At 44.5% G+C, this 22,600-nt stretch overlaps 1 protein-coding gene across 1 annotated transcript; it reads left to right on the top strand.

Annotated features, from left to right (window-relative positions):
- Positions 1-1,068: 1,068 nt before the first annotated feature.
- Positions 1,069-22,518, top strand: lnx2a (ligand of numb-protein X 2a). Its single transcript, XM_079489595.1, has 11 exons — positions 1,069-1,147; positions 5,418-5,980; positions 12,148-12,416; positions 13,083-13,217; positions 13,351-13,550; positions 13,954-14,373; positions 14,818-14,997; positions 15,485-15,662; positions 16,404-16,629; positions 17,794-17,952; positions 21,564-22,518. Exons 2-11 carry the CDS (start codon positions 5,574-5,576, stop codon positions 21,697-21,699), a joined length of 2,310 nt encoding a protein of 769 aa, XP_079345721.1. The 5' UTR covers positions 1,069-1,147; positions 5,418-5,573; the 3' UTR covers positions 21,700-22,518.
- The last annotated feature ends 82 nt before the right edge of the window (positions 22,519-22,600 follow it).

Genomic DNA, 22,600 nt, shown 5'->3' with positions numbered 1-22,600 from the left:
TATTCCTTGGAGAGGGATTGGTTTAGGGAGGAGGTGTGTCCCTCACGTGGCGAGTGGTCTTTAGATTGGAACCTGAACTTTTCGTCATCTCTCTTACGGTCACCCTTTCTGTGTCTCTGCCGGTCTCTGGAGCCTCTGTCTTTGTGGCAGTCCCTTGTATCCATGTCCCTATCTGGTCTCTTATCGTTGTGGTTGTTGCCGTGACATTTATGGCCTCCTCTGTGATCTCCATTCCTCTTGTGATCTCTGGGAGGAGGTGTTCTGCTTCTGCTGCAACTTCATAACAAGCATGCTAGGCTGTCTAACGGTCGTAGTCTCGTACTTTAATAGGTGCATGTGCAATTGTGCACACTAAGACAAATTACAGGAGATTTCCCCCGAAAATAGCATTCATTCTAGTAGGTGGGGAAGGTGGTTAAGGGTTTGATACACTGAGACTTGATAAGCCAGTATGTAATGCTAGCCTAAGATTTTTGACTCTCCTAGAGGTATTTTTCTGCTCTCGTCAGAATCGAAAAATACCCCTACGAGAGTCTAAATCTTAGGCTAATGTAATGCCACAACAATGAATTACTAGCAGCTATGGTAACGTTACATTACATACTTCTCCAATTCACTATCGTCGGCCATCGCGGAGTGAAGAAATAAACCTAAACACAAGATTGATTCTCGTAAATTAACGTGACATCGTTGTTTACATCTCTATTCTCTACGAGGACTTTCAAGGAAAGGACCCGGTAATTGTGTAACCATAGCAATGCCTACGAGTTATTGAAAAAAATGTCTGTGGCATGTTGAAAACTTGCTTTTGAAAGGAAAAAAAAATCGAAACATTTTGCTTGATGATTTCCTTCTTTTTGTTTAGAAATATAAAAAAAAAACAATACTCTGTCCAATGTGACTTTTCATTCAGGCAGTTTAGGAAACACCTATGTCTTGTCTTGGACTGACATAGCCTGGCCACGCCCATTTTGTTGTTTTGACGGACAGCGGTGGGGGCGGGACTCCACTGCGAAAGGCTCGGGGGCGTTTTCGTGTGGTTGCGGAACGCTTCGTTGCGGCGAATGTGTGATTGAGGAGGTCCCGTTAGCTTAATTGTCCCCTCTCGGGGCCGGAGTGCACGGCACAAAGGAGAAGCCGAAAATAGGTAATATTATTTATATTGCATGTGTTCTGTTTTGCACGTCATCACCAGTGACACCACGTCTAGCTTTAAATGGAAATGGCCATTGTCGCTTCTCATCTGATTCTGTCACCCATACACCACCGCTCCTCTCCTGGCTGGAGGGTGGGATGGAATCAGGCATCTATGGTTTTGGCAAAGATAAAAAATGCTTTCGTCTATAAATGATCAAGCATATTGATTGAACGTCTTTGAGCGACGTGTATGTAGAACATGGGACTTTTGTCGTTGGTGCATGGTTAAAACAAATTGGGGTGAACAAAAATATTGCAATTTACAATTATATCTATAAATCCTGTTATTTTGCTTGTGTTTTTGACTTGTTTAGAAAAATCAGCCTATTGTAACAGAGCTGGTGAAGAAGGCCTATTCATCCAAGTAGCCTATAGCCTCAATAATGTGCAGCAAGAGGTCAATACTAATATTTAGTATAGGCTAAAACAGCAGCACAGCACCTAAACATCTGAATCCATGGTTTAGCACTGTGTCTGTTTTGCATTCATTTTTCATTTCATGTTGTTATAGTGCCTGTGTCATATTATCTAGCCCAAAGAACTGATCTAGCATAACAAAAGATTCAGGGACCAGTCCATCCATATGTTATTTCTCAATAGCAAGGGAAGCAATAATATGAAAAGGCAATAAATCTATATGGCCATGCACACTCACATGCACACAGTCTCTTCTGGGATTAAGAGAAAGACGTTATATGTCCCAGCCGCGAGGGAGCTATTAAATATTTACCCATCTTAAAATGGTGTGTGTACAGGAATCTATTGCTACTATAGAGTCCAAAAAGGTTTTGAAATAGATTTAAAGCACATACTGCGTGACTGTGGGTGGCAAACTAAATTGCAGGCACAGCCTGATTTAGCCCTCTTTGATTTCTGGCATATGCACATAAGGTTTTGTACCAAAAATGAATCATGTGTGACACTGACAGAGACATACATGATGCCATACAGAATAGAGTCACTCTGTATGTAATACTACGTATGTGCAGAATGATGCTGCAAGAATGTATCCATCCATGGTTCTTGCTCGTGTATAGCCTAACCGTGCATGCAAGCATGCAACTGTGTGTGTGTGTGTGTGTGTGTGTGTGTGTGTGTGTGTGTGTGTGTGTGTGTGTGTGTGTGTGTGTGTGTGTGTGTGTGTGTGTGTGTGCACTACGTGGTGCACATGTTGTGGTGATGTCAAAGCTTTGTTACAGGAACAGAGAAGCCTTGTATCCTCATGATTAATTCATGTCCAGCTGCGGGATTGAGACAGAAGCAACCAGTCACACAGAGACAGGAGCATGCACTTTAAGCCATTTTGGGCGGGAACCCCTTTTGGTGTTTTAAAGCATTGTTATACCTTAGCTATTGAAAAATAGCAGATCTACAAGCTCATAGCGCGGCACCGAGTGCCGCGCTACGAGCTTGTAGGTCTGCTATTTTAGAAAAATCGTAAATGTGGTCGTAAATCGTAAATCGAAAATGTGGCGTAAATCTTTGAATATATATTCTTTCAGAGCGAACCTTTTTAACTCAAATCTTTGCTTCTGGGGGGAGACTGGGGGGGAGTCCCTGGAACAACATATTTTCAGATGGGGGTCTGGGGCCAAATACTTTTGGCCCCAGACCCAGAAAACCTTTAGGATTTACGTAGAAGACATTTTTTAAATTTCGACGTCAGGCCTAAATGGGTTAAGGAGACTCAAATAAAGTACTACCGGTCCGGGCAGTCGAGGAGACAGAGACAAGTTGTTAGACGAGATGATGGGTAGTCGCAGAGACAAGCACTTTCAAGGCACATGTCAAAGGAAAGCATGTAGGGTTAAAAATAGCAAGGGGTTAAAAATAGCAAGGGGTTAAAAATAAAACAAAATCAATGAAACGAGGGCTTCTGGTGCCGTCCGTCTGCTCTCTGACAAGCTTTTTGTGGCAGCGGTGGCCGAACGGATAGCGGCGCGGTCTAGATACCGGAAGGTTCCCAGTTCGAACCAGCCGTCCGACACGTTAAAAATTACCACCGCTGAAATGCCCTTGAACAAGGCATCAACCACTACGATGAAATGTGTTCTATGAGCAGGGCCTGGCTGGAAACAAGTTCTTGAGCTTAGCCCAGATACCCTGGGTAAATATGCCCTCATTTCATTTCATTTCAGCCTGTAAGACAGCGGGTTCCCAAACTGGATTTCTGGATCAGGGCCCCCATTTGAAAAATCTCCAAAGCATTCCTGGCCCACCCATCTAACCACTCTTAATTAACATGCACGGCAGCCAATTAATGGTCAAATCAATCGGTCGATTGTGTTCCGGCATGGATCAGTGGAACCAACATAAAAGTAGGCCTATAGGTTGCTAAAACCTACTCGGTATCACAAAGAAAACAAATTTGTTCAAAGTTAAAAAAAAATCAAAAAAAATCCACATTGACATTATGATATATTTTGTATTTATTTTCTTTATATTATTGTTATGTTAAAATCCTAGTGTTTTGTCAATTATTTGGGGACCACATGCAATATCCACACGGTCCACCCCACCACCGGGGCCCTGGTCCACAGGTTGGCAATCACTGCTCTAAGAGAGAGAGAGAGAGAGAGAGAGAGCGAGTGGAGTGACCTGCTGAGGGAAGTGCATCTGTTGTGTGGCTCCGCTGCATCCTTCAGCAGCTACACTCTGAATGTCAAGCCCCGCTGAACAGGCTCCAGGTCGCCATGGAGACGAGAGCAGACCCTCCATCCGTGGAACAGAGGCAGGTAGTCACTGTGGTTTGGCTGGGCCTGCTTCTGTGCTTAAGCACTCCCCCTACTGTCCGCTGATCGCTATTTATTAGCCCCAGAGGGACTTCTTCAAGCTATAGGAGGAGGCGGGTGCAGGTTTAAATGGCTGTAGTACCATAATAAGTATTAGCTCTCAGGATCTGGATGCTGTTGCCCGAGGGAGGGGTCAAGGCAAAGGCAAGGTAGTTTTATTTGTATAGCACATTTCAAGAAGGCAATTCATTGTGCTTTACACTGAACATCAAACAAAGGAAACACAATTATACAATGACATTAGAATGCATAAAACAAAATAAGTACATACAGTAAAGGTCTCCACACACCGGGCGCAAATCAGATGCGAATTCAGATTTTTAGCGGCGTTTCTCCATCGGTTTTCCGAAAAACGCGTCCAGTGTGCAACCACCTTTACAGTGCAGAAAAAGAAACAAGAAAAGCAATTCTGATAAGATTAGCAGATCTGCAATTTTCTTGTTGTGAGTTTGTTCCAGATGTGTTGTGCTTTGTGCATGCATACAAACTAAATGCTGCTTCACCTCCTTTATTTTTGGTTTTAGGGACAGAAAGCAGACCTTTGTCAGATGGCCTGAGAGATCTGAATGGTTCATGACTGCACCAGATCGGAAGTGTAGATCAGTGAGCTATGTTTCAGTGAGCTATGAGCCATTTCAGTGAGCGATGTTTCAAGATAGCAGTGAGGCCTCCATTAGGAGTGGGTGCCATCCCTGCCTCCTTGTGTTCAGAGTGCATAAACATGCCAAAGCCATGCAACAACAGAGAATGTGTCAAACCAGAGGATAGCTTGCCGAGTGTATTTAAACAATTAGTGCTTTCATGGTGGTCGTAGCTGCCTTTACCTTTCCCCATCTCTAATGTTTCCTTCTTTTATCCCCATCCCATCCATTCTCCTGTGAATATCTTATGCTCCCCTTTCCTCTCCTCATCTTTATCTTTTTTCTCTCCACTCTATAACCTCTCCCTGTCACAAGCCTAATTCTAAATCGTTTGCTGAAAATTGTTAGCTTGAAAATCTATTATTTTGGGCAAGTGCCACTATGTCATGTGATGAAGTATGAATTAGGCTTTTTTTTCTTTCCCTTGCTTTTTCAATCCCACTTCCTCTGATCTGCACACCCTCTTCAACTCAATCCCAGATAATTCCCTCTCTGTGGAATTGGAAGATTGCAGCCAGTTGAAAGCAAAAGGGAGATTATTCTGACAGATTAGTGGGCAGGAGCAGCAATGCTTAATCTCAACAAACTCAGTCTTTATACCACACAAGTGCACAGTATGCACACTCCGACTCGCGCACACACACCACGTTCGATGCTTTCATTCATACAGACATGTCAACGCACACATGCATGTAGCATTTGCCTCATGAATTAAGAGACAAGCACATAAGTAGACCCATGTTTTTTATACAGCTGTGTTACCCTCTGTCTTCGATGTGACCCACAGGGTGATGTGCCATCCACCACTGGGGGGCAGCTGTCCTGCTCTTCCTCTGAAGTTTATGGGATAGAAGGCAGCACATTCCCTCCCCAGCCCCACCACAACCACAGCCCCTGCTGGAGTCATTTGTGCCAAACGTCTATCTTGGTCGGAGGATCAGCGATGGGCAGTCCAGGCTGTGAGGTGGGACCTGCCGGGCCAGTGGAGCCTCCTGCGTTGGAGGCGTTGTGTCCCGAGTGTGGGCAGATCCACCGGACCTGGGAGAACCACCTCTATAACTATCGCCTGGAAGTGGACGACGACCTAGTGTGCCACATATGCCTACAGCCTCTGGTCCAGCCGCTGGACACGCCATGCGGCCACACCTTCTGCGCCCGCTGCCTCCGTAGCTTCTTGAAGGAGAGAGACTTCTGCCCACTGGACAGGACTCGACTCCAGCTGCAGGCGTGTCGCAGGTCCAGCATCCTGGTCCACAAACTGCTGGATAAACTCTCTGTGTCTTGCCCCTTGCCACTGGCCTGCTCCCTCACTATGCCCCGCTGCGACCTGGAGGCACACCTCAAACACAGGTATGTACAATGTATCTTTTTTTTAAATGTTTTTTTGTGGTTTTCGCCTTTTTATTTTTTATGGAGGGTCAGACAGTAGGCTGACAGGAAATGGGGAGAGAGATGGGGGGAGTGACATGCACTAAAGGCCGTCGGGATCGGGGAGTCGAACCCGCGGCACACTGCCAGACTGGATTACCGGCCAAGGTGCCTGGACCGCTGAGCCACGGCCCAGGCCATATGCAATGTATCTTACACGTAGACGTAATGTCGTGGACGGTAACAACTCCTGATGGGGGAGTGGGTGCCTGGGAATCGGAAAGTTCTTAGTTTGATTCCTGCTCCTTCTAGCATCATGCCGAGGTGTCCTTGAGCGAGGCTGTCCGAACCCCATGAGAGCAGGCTGGCATCTTGCATGGTTGGCATCAGTGTATGAATGTCTGTGAAAATGTAACGCATAAATTGGAAGACGCTATATAAATGCAGGCTGTTTACAATTTAAATTCACCACCGGGAAGGGCAGTATATTTTATATTTACATGCGCAAAAGAAACATTTGAATAACTTCTCACTCTTCAAGCAGCTCTTAATACAGGTCTGAAAACAGCATGCTAAATGTCATTGAGGTAACCAATAAAGATACTGTAGCAGATTAATTTGATGAAACGTACTGCTGTTATGTCATTGTTGTGAGCACATGGTTTTCTTAGTATACACATATAGCGTAGTTCAGGGGTGGGAAACTTTGACGATGGAGAGGGCCACTATATTTCCACACTCACTCCCTAGGGCCATATATTACTGTCGTAGCAAAAATAGCCGATCTACAAGCTCTTTTCAAATGCCTTTAATTATACTTGTGTTGAGCAAATGAGCTACTAATTTAGACTGAAGTAATTAAAGCGGGTCATGTTTGCATGTTGTGGAATTGTAACAGCTGAAACCAATACTATATCAGTATTCTGACATTAACCTGAGGGCCACATTAAGTGAAGGTGAGGGCCGCATGTGGCCCCTGGGCCGCCAGTTGCCCACCCCTGCCGTAGTTAAATCACACCAAACATCACATCACATCCCATTCTGGATTCACGTCATGATTCTATAGGTCTCAAGGTCTTGAAATGCAGTCTCATGATTGGCCCTCTCATGGTGGGAACCTATGGGAGAGTCCCAGTCCATACTACAGATCTCAGTCCAATAGGGATGGACTGAGCCACCTTCATCTTAAGGGTGACTCTTTCCATCCACATCGTTTGGCTTGTGACCCAATTGGTCCCGGTGCTGCCTGTGAGACCCTGGGGGGATTATTGGTGTGTGTGGGTCATGTGACAGGGGATTAGTGGTCCCCTACCTACAACAGTCATGGGTTGGCCGGCAACAGGCTTCATGTTCTCATTCGGGCAACCATGCTGAGCAACTTCAACTCCAGAGACCTTTTCAATCATTTCTTCTGTGAAACGGCCAAGGGTAACCCAGGCCTGTGGTGAGTACCGTCAGCTCATCTCCGTTCAGGATAGCAGCCTCTGACTCTCTCTCTGACTCTCTCTCTCTCTCTCACTGTCAGCTCATCTCCATTCAGGATAGCAGCCTCTGACTCTCTCTCTGCCCTTTCATCTCCATTCAGGATAGCAGCCTCTGACTCTCTCTCTGCCCTTTCATTCAGGATAGCAGCCTCTGACTCTCTCTCTGACTCTCTCTCTCTCTCTCTCACTGTCAGCTCATCTCCATTCAGGATAGCAGCCTCTGACTCTCTCTCTGCCCTTTCAACACTCTCTGTTTTCTTTCCCGTACTTCATATCTTGCATAGATTGAAAGGACACACTTGTGTGGGCTTACCGTGTACTGTGTACCCATTTGTACATTCTCAAAGAAAAGATTCGAATAAGAATATAACATGTTCTGTTAGTGTTTAGGCTCCCGACCTCGTCTCCTCGTCTCCTATGCACCTGTCACCTTTGTAGGTGTGAAAGACTTGCTTTTTGAGTGGTGTAAACCACTCCTACAACTGGCTTTGTTAGTTTACGTGTCTGTCTGTCTGTTCGTACCAAAAAATGAGCATGGTTGCTATGGTCACCCAGTTCACACGGGTGTGATTTCATTACGTCAGACATTACGTCAGACCACAGCTGATTGGTATAAGACCTTACACCACTCAGTTCACACGGGTGTGATTTTTTGTATTATTACTGTAACAGAGTTAAATTAACAATCCGGATTTCACTGTGTAGCCTACAGTACGGTACATGTATTGTAGACTAGATTGATACCTTATAATATGACAAGTCCTTATGACCTTTTGATTGGTTGCTTTGAATATATAGCAGACCCTGCTGCTACGATGACTTCCACTGCTGTATTGGTATCAGCGTATCGATTGGATAAAACACTACTGTACCCACTACTGTACCCACTGAACAAGTCAACAAGTCAAGAGATTTGCCTTAACAAGCTCAGCCTAACGAGCTAGCACGAACAAGCTGCTTCTTACACTAACAGGCTTGTTCATAGTCAGCTGTTTTGACACGGGACCCCCCCGACCATTGTCCCGATGACTGGATTCTCTGTCCCGGCAACGTCTCCAGGACAGTGACGTTAAAATGTTGCCCGGTTCTGATGCTAATCCAAAGAAAGAGAAAGAATGATACTGTACATTCCTGTAGTAGCTCTGGCAATGAGCCACCAAAGCCACTGTACAGTGCAGCACGGTTGAGTTACACCTCGTTTAGTTAACCTGGTCAATAGTCTCCCTGTCTGATCCTTTTAATCAAATCAGTACTGAAGAAGATTATATTATATTCTACTTTGTTTGGGGATTAGATCTTTGCCACTTGGATCACCAGGAAGACAAGCAAAGACCGCCCCAGACAGATCAAAGGATGTCATTGCGAGAGCTGACGTGACATTCTTTAGCAGGGTAAAGATTAAACTCCTGTCTCACGTGCGCTAGCTGGCCTCTGCCCTGCCCCGGATCCCCGCAATTGGTCTGAGGTTTGAAGGGTAGGATGGCTCGACTGTCACCTATAGCCTGTTGGTGTCTGACTACGTCAATCAGTGTTGTTGTTGTTGAAGATTAAGGATAGATTAAATGACAAGAATGCCAGGCCAAGGTGTTCCTGAGGGGCCTGGTGGCCAGTGTGAGGAAGTTGAACTTCTTACAGAGGATGAGTCTCTAAACTACCTCCCCCTGGCCAGCCGGAGCGCCTGATGGAGGGGAAAGGAACTGGTCGGAATAACGTGTTCCTTCGACACGCTACGTCCCGGCCGGGGAAAGTCCCCCCTGTCAGGTGAAAAGATGCAGCTTGGATTCCTCATGCATAGAAGGAAGCATGAGGTCAGTTCCCTGCCCACCCAGGTTAGCAGAGTGTAGTGCCCAGGATTAGATAATTGACACTGGGTGAAAAAATGGGTTGCAAAATCGTGGGAAAATGGGAGGATGAGTACGCTGTGCGGTGCTGGCGGTTCGACATTAAGCATCACACTCGGGTACATAGAGGGAAGGGAAAGGCAGGGGATATGGTTGGAGACAACCATCGCAGCATGCGTACCTGTTGCATGTGGTTATGCTATGCGCGTTGTGGCAAGCAAGTACCAAACAATGTACTGTATGTAAAACATTGTATGCTTTTAAAAGTGATGGACTGGTCCCTAAAGCATCTATATGGCTTAAAGGACCACTTCACCACTTTTCAACTTCTCTTCCTATAATTGGTCCTAACTAATGTTCATGATAAAATACCACAATTTTTTCCTACTCAGTTTGTGTCTCATAGGAAGGCTGTGGGCAGTTCAGAAACCCGTCCACCAGTGACATCATCAATGGTGAATCCAAGCTAATAGAAACGGCAGGCTTTCTTTTCCTGAAAAGTTGCAATGCAAAAGTTGAAGCCATCGTTCTCACGATAATAAAAATCTAAATATATTTTAAAACAAATCTTGTTTAAAAAAAAATATGCCTAATGATGATGTCACTGGTGGACGGGTGTCCGAACTGCCCAAAGCCCTCCTATGAGACACAGACTGAGTAGAAAAAAATGGTGGTGTTTTATCATGAACATTAGTGAGGACCAATTATATGAAGAGATGTTGAAAAGTGGTGAAGTGGTCCTTTAAAGACCTCATGATGTATCTAAATTTGGAGAAAATTCAATTCAATTTGAGGGGAACACCAGGAAAATTTGACCAGGTATGGGGCCCTATGATTAAACATATAACTGAACTAAAGACGCTACAGGAGACTACCATCAGCTCCACAGGTTGACAAGCTAAAATAAAAATAAAATATATATATTTATATGTATACCATCAATACAAATTATAAATTAAAAAAAGAAAAAGAAATGTATACCATATGTGCCATAAGGGAGTGCCAGGACCAGGAGGGATAGCGAGATACATCATAACTATTATTTGATTTGTTTTTGTTCTTGTCTTTTTGTTTGTAATTGCATGTAGGGTGGGGGGGAAGTGTCCTGGTGTTGTCCTGGACAGCTCTCGTTCAAAACACACATCACAGCTGTCACTCGATCCTGTAGGTTTACACTCTACAACATACGACGAATTAGACCGTCCTCACCCAGGAGTCAGCCCAGCTCCTAATCCAGACAACAGTCTTGTCAAAACTTGACTATTGTAACTCCCTCCTGCACTTAAGCCCCTCCAACTGATCCAAAATGCCGCAGCCCGCTTGGTCTTCACCCAGCCAAAATTCTCACACGTCTCCCCCCTTCTGCGCTCCCTCCATTGGCTCCCGGTCGCTGCCTGCACAGAATACAAAACTCTAATGCTGGCATTCAAAGCAACCAAAGGCATGGCTCCCCCATATCTCACAAGTATGATCGTACTCTACAAACCCTCCCGCGCATTCAGATCAGCCAACGCAGGGAAGCTGGAGGTACCTTCACTAAAAACGCTGGGACAACGCTCCACACGTCCCAAACTCTTCTCCCTTCTGGCTCCAAAACTATGGAATGCACTTCCCATCACAGTCAGAACTGCAGCCTCACTCCCAATCTTCTGCCGTAGTCTGAAAACCCACCTCTTCAGACTCCACCAGGCCCGTAGCACTTGCCCTAGCCTAGCTAGCCCCTTAGATAGCACATTATGTAGACTTAGATAGTATTTTAAACAGACTTATAGCTTATTACGTAGACAGCTCTAGAATTGCATTTTATGTAGTCATAGCACTTTACATCTTATTATTTATTATACACATGTATAATATATAATATAGTATAGTATGTATAGTTTACATAGATACTCCACTGTTACGTTCTTAGTTTACGCATGATTCATGATAACTACTTTTTTTTATATATATGTGATGCTTTTGTTATTGCTTAATGTAAATCGCTCTGGATTAAGAGCGTCTGCTAAATGCCTAAATTGTAAATTGTAAATTGTAAGTGTAAGGGCACAAAGCAAAACAAAACAAAAAAGTACTTTTGACATCCTATGGCTACTGAATTGTTTGTACTTCACTTTGTCAAAAGCAATAAATAAAATAAATAAAAATAAATAAAAGTGATGGACTTACTAAATGACAGGGATGGGCTCTCAACCTCAGTAGAAATGCATCACTCAAAGGTCGGGGCATCAACCTTTCTTTTTAAGAGTGTAAGACCTTTTTTTTGGTATTCTCTAGAAAAGGGGGGCTTTAAGATTATGTTCTGGAAGAAAGTTAACTCACTAAATATATTAAATGACCTAATCTCACAGCCCGCTTTCCACGCCCACTTCCGGTAAATAGTGGTGTCATTAACATTAGCATTTACACGTTTTTTTCTCTGGAGAATCTAAGTACATTTACTAATGTAAAAATGTGACAGACCAATATTATTATGAAGCAAACAAGATGGTAAATCAGCTCGAACAGATAGAACAAACCTTACCTTGAGAAAACAAAAGTTGTAGATTTCTTAAATTACCTCTGTTAACATGTAGCGTCTATGGAGTGACGTCACGCTATCACCACTAACCCCGAAAGGGGGCGTATTAAGGGGGGCGGGGAAATTCTGTGAGATAGGCTTATTAATACATGCTCCAAATCAGGCTCAGAGACACTTCAATTTCATGCAGACTTCAGAAAAAAGGGGGACATGAAACCATGGGCTTCTGTCCCAGCAAGCATCTACCCGTATCGTACCACCCCCGGGCTGGCTATACTAAAACCTGTCCTGTCCAACTTGCAGGTGTCCCGGGATGCAATCACAAGAGACAAACGTAGACAGCCCGCCCTGCGAAAGCGGGGACGAGCAGCCAGTGATGGTGACGAGCCCCCCGGGGTCACCCCGCACTTCGCAGACAGACCTGAGGGAGACCCGCACCCCCTCACCTCCCTCCACGGGGCCTCCCACGGCCTGCAGCAGCGCCCCCATGTGGACAGACGGTCCAGGCCTCGACAACCCGGCCTTTGAGGAAAGCACCGAGGAGGACAGTGAGCTGAACCACTCTGCACAAGGTACGAGACTCTATTGGCTTGAAACCATTTTTTGCAGTGTTAAACCATTAGTGACCAGATTTGACTGAGAGACTGCCATCGCGCAAATTCCAGCTTTTCACCAGCTTTTTTCCAAAATGAGTTTATAGCACAGGCAGACTCTTCACATACTAGAGCATGTCTGAAATAAGTGTCAGAGATGAAATCGACATGTAAATATGAAATAAATGCCCAAACTTGTAGCTAGGTGTAATGTTAGAGACCACAGAAGTGAACCTTTCAAGCCTGTTTTCTCAACTCGCTGTTTTCTGCAAGACATTACTATACAAGCCATATCTCCAAAACTGGTGGGTCAAACTGAACAACCAATATGTCCATTTGAAGCTATGATTCCCTGCTTTCATATGACATGAAAAAACGAAAATTCAAAAAAATCCAATGGCAGTCCCTCAGTCAAATTTAGTCACATTAGATAACAGAATGAGGGATAGATTTTAACAATCAATTGTTTGAAGCGCGGCTAGATGGCTGCTTCAACCAATCAGATTGCTTCTTCGAAATGACCTGTTGTATAATTGATTGTAGTGACTCCTAGTGAAGACGCATTCTCTCTCTCTCTCTTTCTGCTTCTCCCCCTCTCTCTCTCTCTCTCTCTCTCTCTCTCTCCCCCTCCCCCTCTCTCTCTAGGTGTGGTAGGGTTGTGTGTTGTGCCCAGGGTGAAGCGCCCCCTTAGTAATCCCTGCATTCACCTCCTCCGGTCTGTTAGCTCCGCCTCCTCCGGCTGGGACTGCCCAGAGTCTCCGCCTCTCTCCGCAGAAGAGGGTGTGACATCACTAACCTTCTTTAGTCTCAGAAATACGTCTTTTTAGTTTTAAAACATATGAGTTAAGACTTTTAGGTAATGGATTGAAGGCTGTAATAATGCAATGCTACTACTGTATGTGTGTCTAATCAGGCAGTGCGAAGCTGCCCTCGCTTCCCGAAGGGGAAATAACCACCATCGAGGTACACCGAGCGAACCCTTACGTTGAGCTGGGCATCAGCGTCGTTGGGGGCAACGAGACGCCCCTCATTAACGTTGTGATTCAGGAAGTGTATCGTGACGGGGTCATCGCGCGAGATGGGAGGTTGCTGGCTGGGGACCAGATCCTTCAGGTGAGAAACTGACTCTATTTCAGCAACACTTTGTTTCACTCCCAACTGATATATCGAGATGTATTTTTAAGACATCAGTATCATTATTATGCAGCCAATGTGTCCCAATTTGTACCACTTTTGACCATGACTCCTTATTTTGGGCATATCATTATAGGCAATGGAAATGTTCAGAAATGTTCAAAATGTAAGAAAAAAGAAGAAAGAAAAAAACGCAGCTTACAAAGCATCACAATGCTACAAATTATGTAGTCTTAATTATCTAAAGTAGAGTTTATGTGTGTTAATGCTAGTTTGCCTTTTCATTGTTTCGTTAAACTTAAAAAACACATCTAGGACTGTTCAAAATTGGGATAGGCTTGGGATAGGTTCATTCTTCTGCAATCTCCATGCCCCCCAAAAGGTGAACAACGTGGACATCAGCAACGTACCCCACAGCTTTGCCCGGTCCACACTGGCACGCCCGTGCACCACCCTGCAGCTGACTGTACTGAGAGAGCGCCGCTGTACCTCACGACCACCTCCCTCGTCCTCGTCGTCCTCCTCCACGCCGGTCGGTCACCACGCCCCGTGCTCCACCCCGGAGGGCACGCCAGCCAGCCCGGCCAGCCTGCGAATCACTCTTCATAAGCGGGACTCCTCGGAGCAGCTCGGCATCAAGCTGGTGCGGCGGACGGATGAAGCCGGGGTGTTTGTGTTGGACCTGCTGGACGGGGGCCTGGCGGCCAAGGACGGCCGGCTGTGCAGCAACGACCGCGTCCTCCGCGTCAACGAGCAGGACCTGCGTCATGGCACCCCAGAGCAGGCAGCACAGATTATACAGGTAGAGGTGGTTTAAGTTATTATTAATAGAGTTTTGGGGTACATGTTGATGTATTTAGATGTGATGGTGGAGAGTTACCTGTAAATAGGGGCAGAGACAGAGAGGTGCACAACTGGGGATCAAGCTAGGGAATGTTGCAGTTATAGGGATGATGGTGGGGGGGTTTGAATGGTTATTAAAAATATATGTACCAGCAGAGATATATGCACTCTACTGAGCCTACTCTTTCTATTTTAGTCATGAATTTAAGCTGCGCTGTTGCATAGATCATGTAAAGCTGTTTCATCATTAATTTAATTTTAGCTAGCTTAGTGTACAATTCATACATCAGACATTAAGGATGTTGCAAGAGAAATATCTTAAGAAACAAGAACAAGGAACAAGATAAGAAAGTAAAGGATAAGAAAACACCATACCTACAGCGCTGCCTCTGCTGCTTTATAGGCCAGTGGAGAAAGAGTCAATCTACTGGTTGGACGGTCCAGCAAACCAACTCCGCCTCCACCACAAAAGTCCTGCTCCAGTCGAGACCTCTACTGCCTTGAACACTTCATGCCCAACCACAACCACAGCTATACCCCCAGCCCTGTGCCCATGCACCTGTCCCGCACCACCACCCACAGAGTGAGTACTGTAGTGTAGAGGTGAGATATGGAACAATCTGAATATGGAAATACTTGCATTTGAAGACTTGAGTAATAGAAACTTATGTATAGAAGGGATATTTCTATTAATAGCTAGTTTGTGCTTCGGGGTCAACCACGGAACAGGATGTTATCAGTCCATGCAGGCCTCCGTGGCGCTTTGTTCAATAAGAAGATGGCAATGAGCGTCAGTGGGTCATCCAGCAATGTTGGTGACTGTGAACACGGACGTAGGGAGCTTATGACCCAACTACTCCTTTATATCTAATTATGATTGATAGATAGCTGAATCTTTATATTGATCTTTTCAGGCATTTAGCACATTTCTCTAGGCCACGGTGTTACATTACGTTACTGTGTGTGTGTCTGTGTGTGTGTCTGTGTGTGTGCGTGCGTGCGTGCGTGCGTGCGTGCGTGCGTGCGTGCGTGCGTGCGTGCGTGCGTGCGTGCGTGTGTGCGTCACCCAGGACCTTTCCCAGTGTGTGACCTGTAAGGAGAAACACATCACCGTGAAGAAGGAGCCCCAGGAGTCTCTGGGTATGACAGTAGCAGGGGGGCGGGGCAGCAAGAGTGGTGAGCTGCCCATCTTCGTGACCAGTGTCCAACCAAATGGCTGCTTGTCGAGGGATGGACGAATCAAACGTGGTACTGTACACACACCTTTTGACTGGAAACATGTCTGTCTCTGTCTGTCTGTCTGTCTGTCTGTCTGTCTGTCTGTCTGTCTGTCTGTCTGTCTGTCTGTCTGTCTGTCTGTCTGTCTCTGTCTGTCTGTCTGTCTGTCTGTCTGTCTGTCTGTCTGTCTTTGCCGGTTTGCCTTTCTCACTCTCTCATTCCCTCTTTCCTCTTGCCTTCGTCTCTCATTAGCATTATGGCTGTATATTGATTATTTCCTCAGTGATTGTCATATTGATTCATTTATTAACCAAGAGGCAGTACAAAATATAATGATAAAATCATTATATTTTGTACTGCTTCTTGGTTAATAAATTAACGACGCGTTTCGCCGTTTGGCTTCGTCAGGTGCTTGCATACATATGCAAGCACCCGACGAAGCCAAACGGCGAAAAAAAATGAAGCATAAATAATCTTGTCCTGAGTCTCTGGAGTGTGCGGTCCCTACCTTTCCCTGGGGAAGTTCTCTTTGGCCAGCATATATATATATATATATATATATATATATATATATATAGGACTTTACTTTGCTTAATTCGTTTATTTAGACGGGACACCGCATATTAATGATCAATACATATCAATGTACACATTGCCAAAATAGGGATAGATTATTAATGAATCGGTTATTTGATTAAACAATAGATTATCGATAATCATCTTTCATAGTGAATCGTTGCACCCCATACTCACCACTATACTGTTTCTCAGGCGATGTCCTTCTGAGTATCAACGGAGAAGATCTGACCTACCTGAGCCACAGCGAGGCGGTGGGCACTCTGAAGGCCAGCGCCTCCTCTCCCTCTGTCCAGCTACGAGCCCTGGAGGTCAGCATGCTGGAGGAACACAACCATGACCAGCTGCTCCCTCATAGCCACGACAGCGAATATGATGCCAGCTGGTCGCCCTCCTGGGTCATATGGCTCGGCCTGCCCAGGTAAGGACACAAGGCACACACAGAGGAAAGGAGAGGAGAGGTAACATTTTCAGACATTTCCAAAAATAGTAAGCTAGCGAGAGGATGTAGCAGAGGCCACATGCATACGCGTACATAGACTACATACATATGAATTAGAATACAATGTTCTAATAAGTAGATGATTCGTACTTCAACAGTGACATTCTCTGCAGTGGCATCCACCAAAATGTGTAATGCCCTGACACCATCCATTAAAGGATGTCATCATGTGTAACACTGGTTTCTTTCAAAATTGGCCTAAAAATTTAAATAAAAAAATCTATCAAGAGACCAAAAATGGGATTTCTGACTAATAACGTACAAATCAAAATCAGAGAGAGGCGGGAACAGTCATCCAACCTCCCTCCCATCCCTTCTTAAGTACCGGTATTAGAACGCACTAGATAAAGTTCATGAAGTCACCAAAATCTGTGGTGATCAGCCTGGTTAGCATAAAGATTCCTGCACCAATCCAGCCAGCATTTGTTTTTAAGATATCTTGCTTTGCAAGTCAAGTGGTGGGGTTTCCAAACCTTTTCAAACCTTTTAGCTCGAGTCCCAAAATACTTTTGTGTCTCTCCGGGACCCAAAGAATACATTATGAATAGATAATATAAGCCTGTTATTTAAAAAATAGTGAAAATAGTCAATGTGCTTTTTTGCTTTTTTTTAAAAGGGATATTTACCCATGACCTGACGAAGACCCACAAGGGTCGGAACGTTGTTCAAACAAATAAAGAATGTTCCTGGGAGCAGTGAATCAGTGTGAGGACATCCCTTCCTTTTCATATTTACCCATGACCCATAAAAATGGGTCTGTGTACCAAACAAACCGTTTGTTTGTACTGTATGTTTTCTTTTTCTGTATGTGTTTTTCTTTCTTTTGTCTTTGTTCAAAAATCAATACAAATGTAAGTGATACAAAAAAAATGGGTCTGTGACCCAGAAATGGGCTCTGACCCCTTGTTTGGGAAACACTGCCATAGAATACAGATTTAGGCAATAGCATGCACACTGTATTCCTTTGGTTCTGTATCATCCCTATTCTCCGGTTTCAAACACTGTGATTCTCCAGTCCTTTCTCAATGAAACACTGGTAATCTGTCCCCTTTTGACAGTGCTCCCTGTCGTCTTGTCTTCCAGCTACCTCCACAGTAACCATGAGATTGTACTGCGTAGGAGCCACCCTGGCAGCTGGGGCTTCAGCATCGTCGGGGGATACGAGGAAAGCCATGGCAACCAAGCCTTCTTTATCAAGACCATTGTCCTTGGAACACCTGCATACTATGATGGCCGCCTGAAGTAAGTGATCAATCATCTTCTTCTGGACAGATTCATACTCTAAGCTCGTTTGCAGAACTGTGTCCATGACTCGAGCGTAGAGATGGCACTTTGAAACATCCCTAAAAAAAAAACATCTTCCCACTTTCCTGAACTTTTTGTCTTCCAAGTTTGGTAGCTTTTTACACTGTGTCACTATAAAGGCTGGGAATTGACGGCACTTTCACTAAACTGTAATACATGATACTATACCTACATTCCAAATGCTTCAGTCACATGCTTTCTATACTGCATTATACATGACATGATAATGCTTCTTGATGATGCATCACTCCAAGCCATCATATCTACCGTGTAATCCCACACAGTAAGCTAATGTTCACACTGTTCAGTGTTCTCAGTGTATAAAGTTGCCAACTTGCCATGACGTAAGCCATGGGTTCCCAAAGTGGGGTCCGGGGACCCCTAGGGGTACTTGAGGGAGTTCCAGAGGGTACCTAGCTCAATTAGAGATAGTTGGGAACCAAATGGACTCTTTTGGGTCTGTAACTCAGAGAGTGTACAAATGGAATTTGGAATTAATTTGTACACTCTCAGAGTTAAATTAACAGTGGTTTTACAATATAAATTGGGGTCCCAGAGATAGAAATGCCATTAAATCAGGGGTCCGTAGCATATTGCGTGTGAAACTGGGGGGGGGTCCATGAAATTAATATGTTTCGGAATCACTGCTAGAGCCGTAAAAGTCCTCCCTTATCGGGGTCACTGGCATATGTTTTCAAATGGGGGTCCCTGGCCTATTAAATGTTGATTTGGGGTCCTTGACACGAAAACGTTTGGGAACCACTGACGTAGGCTACACCTCATTTTGTCCATGTAGGCTATAATAATAATAATAACTAGAAAAAGTGCCCTTCTGGGCACAGGTCTCCACCAGGAGGATAGGACTGTGTGAGATGTTTGGCAAAATGTTTAGGATTAATATAAACATGTTTTTGAGGCATTTTGTTCCAAAAATGTGTTTTGCAAAAATCAACCTGTTGGTGGCGCTATAACAGGCCAATGTGAAAAGGGTGGGATATATTCCTCAGCCTAGTAAGAAAATGTGTGAAAGATTTCACGTAAATTGCATGCTGCGTTCATGATTTGAGGCTTTTGTTCAAAACGGGGCAATCTTGCAAACTGTCAAAGCTAATTATAGCCAATTAGGATGGAATATGAAATATCGGACAGATCCCACTTGAGCACATGACCATAGAGATAGTGTGTAACGATTTGTGAGATTTTTGGACAGAATCTGGAGGAGTAATATCAAAGAATGTGTTTTACAAAAGTCGGCCTCATGGTGGCGCTATAACAGGCCGTTCTGGAAAATGTGGGGCAGAGGTTCATCGTTGGCATCCAGGGAGTGTGTGTGCAAAGTTTGGCATCGACCGGGTTAATGGTGCCGGAGATTAGCTGGTAACAGACGGACGGACACACACACACACACACACGGACGGAGTGCAAAACATACTCTCTCCCCATGCCTTCGGCCTGGTGGAGACAATAATAATCATATTATTATCATGTAGGCTATATGGCTTCTTTGTTTTGTTCAAGACTATGTAAAGAAGGAAAGGACATTTGTATCAGTTCAGGAAAATAAAAGAAGACATACTGTGTCACATCATTCTTTGTCTCATGTCTTGTTTTTCAATGTGCCCATAATAGGGCTGGGCAACATGAACAAAATCATATATATTTGACCAAATACCTCAATATCAATTTTGTGATCATATTGTTGGGAAGACATGAAATCAGCATGTAACTGGAATTTGTTCCTATTTGCGGATGACTCTGTGCTCCTGGTATCGGACAGGCACAAATTGCATGTCGAAACATCCCTCAGCACTGAGCTCAGCAATATCTGCACTGGCTTTCCGATGTCATTACACCTGGAAATACAGAATTCATTACAAACTCAGCGAGTCCCCCACGGGCTTTACGGTCAGAGCTGTGACTAGAGTCTAATCACAAGCAGAGATGATGATGAAAAAATGCCATTAAAAGTTATTGTTATCCAATGCCATTTTGACTATGCATTTTGACTATGCATGGTTCACAAACACACAAAAGACCTCTCAAAACAAACTGATAAAACTACTATAACCTCAAACCAGAAATGTTATCCCCTCCTACAGTATGTCCAGCTTTGAGGGTTTGTGTAAACACAAACATTATCTTAACACAAACATTGTAGTAACACAAACATTGTGTTAACACAAACAGTGTCTTAACACAAACATTGTCTTAACACAAACAGTGTCTTAACACAAACATTGAATGCCATTGACAATGAATGGCCAGCTTTGAGTGTTTGTGTAAACACAAATATTCTGTAACACAAACATTGAAGACGAAGGTGAGGACGCAAAATGTGATTGATGTATGCTGTATGATAAGAGCACCCCTCACTTCACACGGGTGTGATTTTATTTGTATTTATTTTACTGTACAGCCGTACTGTTAACACACGTCAATGAAGTATTCAATAAATCTATTGGTGCTATCACAAAATATTATACAATAAGATTTTCCATCAATAATCTACACTACAGTAATGTCTTGATATATTGCCCAGCCCTATTGTACTATTTTGAGATATCCAAAGAGCAGAGTACATTTGTGACACATTTGTGTCTCTAGTATGGGCTGTCATCGTGAGCATTGATTGAAGTTCGTTGTCAATAATTGACAGTCTTGCGATGACAGCCCATACTCGACACAAATGTGTCACAAATGTACTCTGCTCTTTGGATATCTCAAAATAGTATAATAAATTATAATAAAAACTAAATCGACTATGTTCTCTTTAGATGAATGAAATGATAGTGTGCACATAAAACAAGATAAAAAAGTGTGACAAAGGTACCAATTCTTAAAACATTTACTTCCATGCATTACGTTGAACCTTCGGCCCCATTTTCCTCTCAGTGCATGCATGGCGCATGCCATGTTGGAGAATGTGTCCCATTACATAGCCTTGATCATGGCAGCTGCATAGCATTTGCCATGATCACTAACCTGTACGGTACAGGCACACTGTCGCGTCAAGAGGTGGCAAGAAAACACCTAGAGCAGGCGTCTCTTCCTGATTTTTGAAACAGCTTTTCAGTTTTTTTTGCCGACGCTACAAGTTGAAACCCGGAAGGGACGCCTGAACTAGGCGTTTTCTGACACGACAGTGTGCCCACTGCCCAGTATGATAGGAATTTGAAGTGTGTGTAAAATCATAGACAGAAAAGTAGACGCCTCCTTCAGCTCTGGGGCGTCTGTATCTCACAGGGAGGGCAAGGTTCTGTGGCGCATGCGGAAGCTTGCCAGCTTCCGTGTGCGTCACAGAGGGGGACGTTCGCCTCTGGATTGATAAGTCCTGGAAAAGACACGCTGTGATTGGCCACTATGTGGCAGCGTGTCTAACATGTGGCAGCGTGTTTAACACACTTCCGGAACACTTCTACACTTGCGTCGCGATACAGGTCGCTCCAATGAACTGCATGCAGCGGCATCTAGGTTTTGTCTGCGTGTAAAACGTGTACTGAGAGCTAGACAACATTCGTTCATATCTGGTGTTTCTTGTAATCCTATAGGTGCGGCGACATGATACTGGCAGTCAACGGGATGTCGACAGCTGGAATGAGCCACTCAGCTCTGGTGCCCATGCTGAAAGAACAGCGCAGCCGGGTTGCACTCACTGTGGTGTCATGGCCGGGCAGCTTGGCATAGCTGGTCCACCCTTAAGGCAGGGGGAGCATGCAGAGCTCCAGCGCACTGGACTGAATCCAGCCAGAATGTTCTAGACTGGGAACAACCTTGGCCAAAGTGAACTGGTACATGCTACATCATTCCATATGGGTTTTAGCCAGGACCAAATTTCACCATTCAGAACTGTTGTAAAGCCAGAAGGACCCTACTGTGCTAAGCCTGTTATGAACAAAGCAGGAAATGTTCTTAGATTGTGCCACATCACTCAAGACTGCACTCTCACTGCTGTTCATATGGTCATGTTGTCTTTGCGCCATGTGGGGGTAAACATGGTACTGTAACTGTAGCAGACTAGTATGTGGGCAGTTATCACCTCACCAGGCTGTTGTTAGACTCCAGGGCTGTATTCAGGTGGACGCAACATTAACAGTTAATATAAACACATACCATTAACAGTCTGTGGTACTTTGCCAAGTAGGATAATCATGCAGTCTTAAATCACTTTCTAGTGAAGATTTTTATTTTATCTACAACAATGTTGTGTCCAGTTGAATAAACCCCCAGGCCTTATTAGCAACCGGCCACACCCTCAAGGCTCAAATGCCCTTAGGCCTCGTCACTATGACGACCAGCCGTCAACCTCAGCTGGAGTTTTATACGTGTATGAATGTGTGTTGTTTAATAATAAAGATTTCCTTCAAAAGGAAAAGTGTCAGTGAGCTGCAACCAGGGGAGATGTTAGACTTTTGAGGCCATCAGGCTGAGGCTCTGAGCCTCAGCCTGACCTCCTCCCACGGGGAAACCCGAGCCGGGTCACAGCACCATGCCCGGGATTCGAACTCGGGTCGCCCGTGTGAAAGTCCAACATCTTAACCACTAGACCAAAGGGATATCCCAATACACTGACACCACACTAGACAGG

This window comes from Electrona antarctica (genome assembly GCF_951216825.1).
Source record: "Electrona antarctica genome assembly, chromosome: 20".
In the NCBI taxonomy this organism is placed as follows: domain Eukaryota; kingdom Metazoa; phylum Chordata; class Actinopteri; order Myctophiformes; family Myctophidae; genus Electrona; species Electrona antarctica.
This window is presented reverse-complemented; position numbering and strand designations above follow the sequence as displayed.

Bases quoted from the DNA above. Each gene is read 5' to 3' on its own strand.
- lnx2a (XM_079489595.1), top strand. From the start codon at position 5,574: ATGGGCAGTCCAGGCTGTGAGGTGGGACCTGCCGGGCCAGTGGAGCCT. The intron at 14,374-14,817 runs GTAGAGGTGGTT...GCTGCTTTATAG, and splicing joins AGGCAGCACAGATTATACAG to GCCAGTGGAGAAAGAGTCAA. The intron at 15,663-16,403 runs GTACTGTACACA...ACTGTTTCTCAG, and splicing joins GGATGGACGAATCAAACGTG to GCGATGTCCTTCTGAGTATC.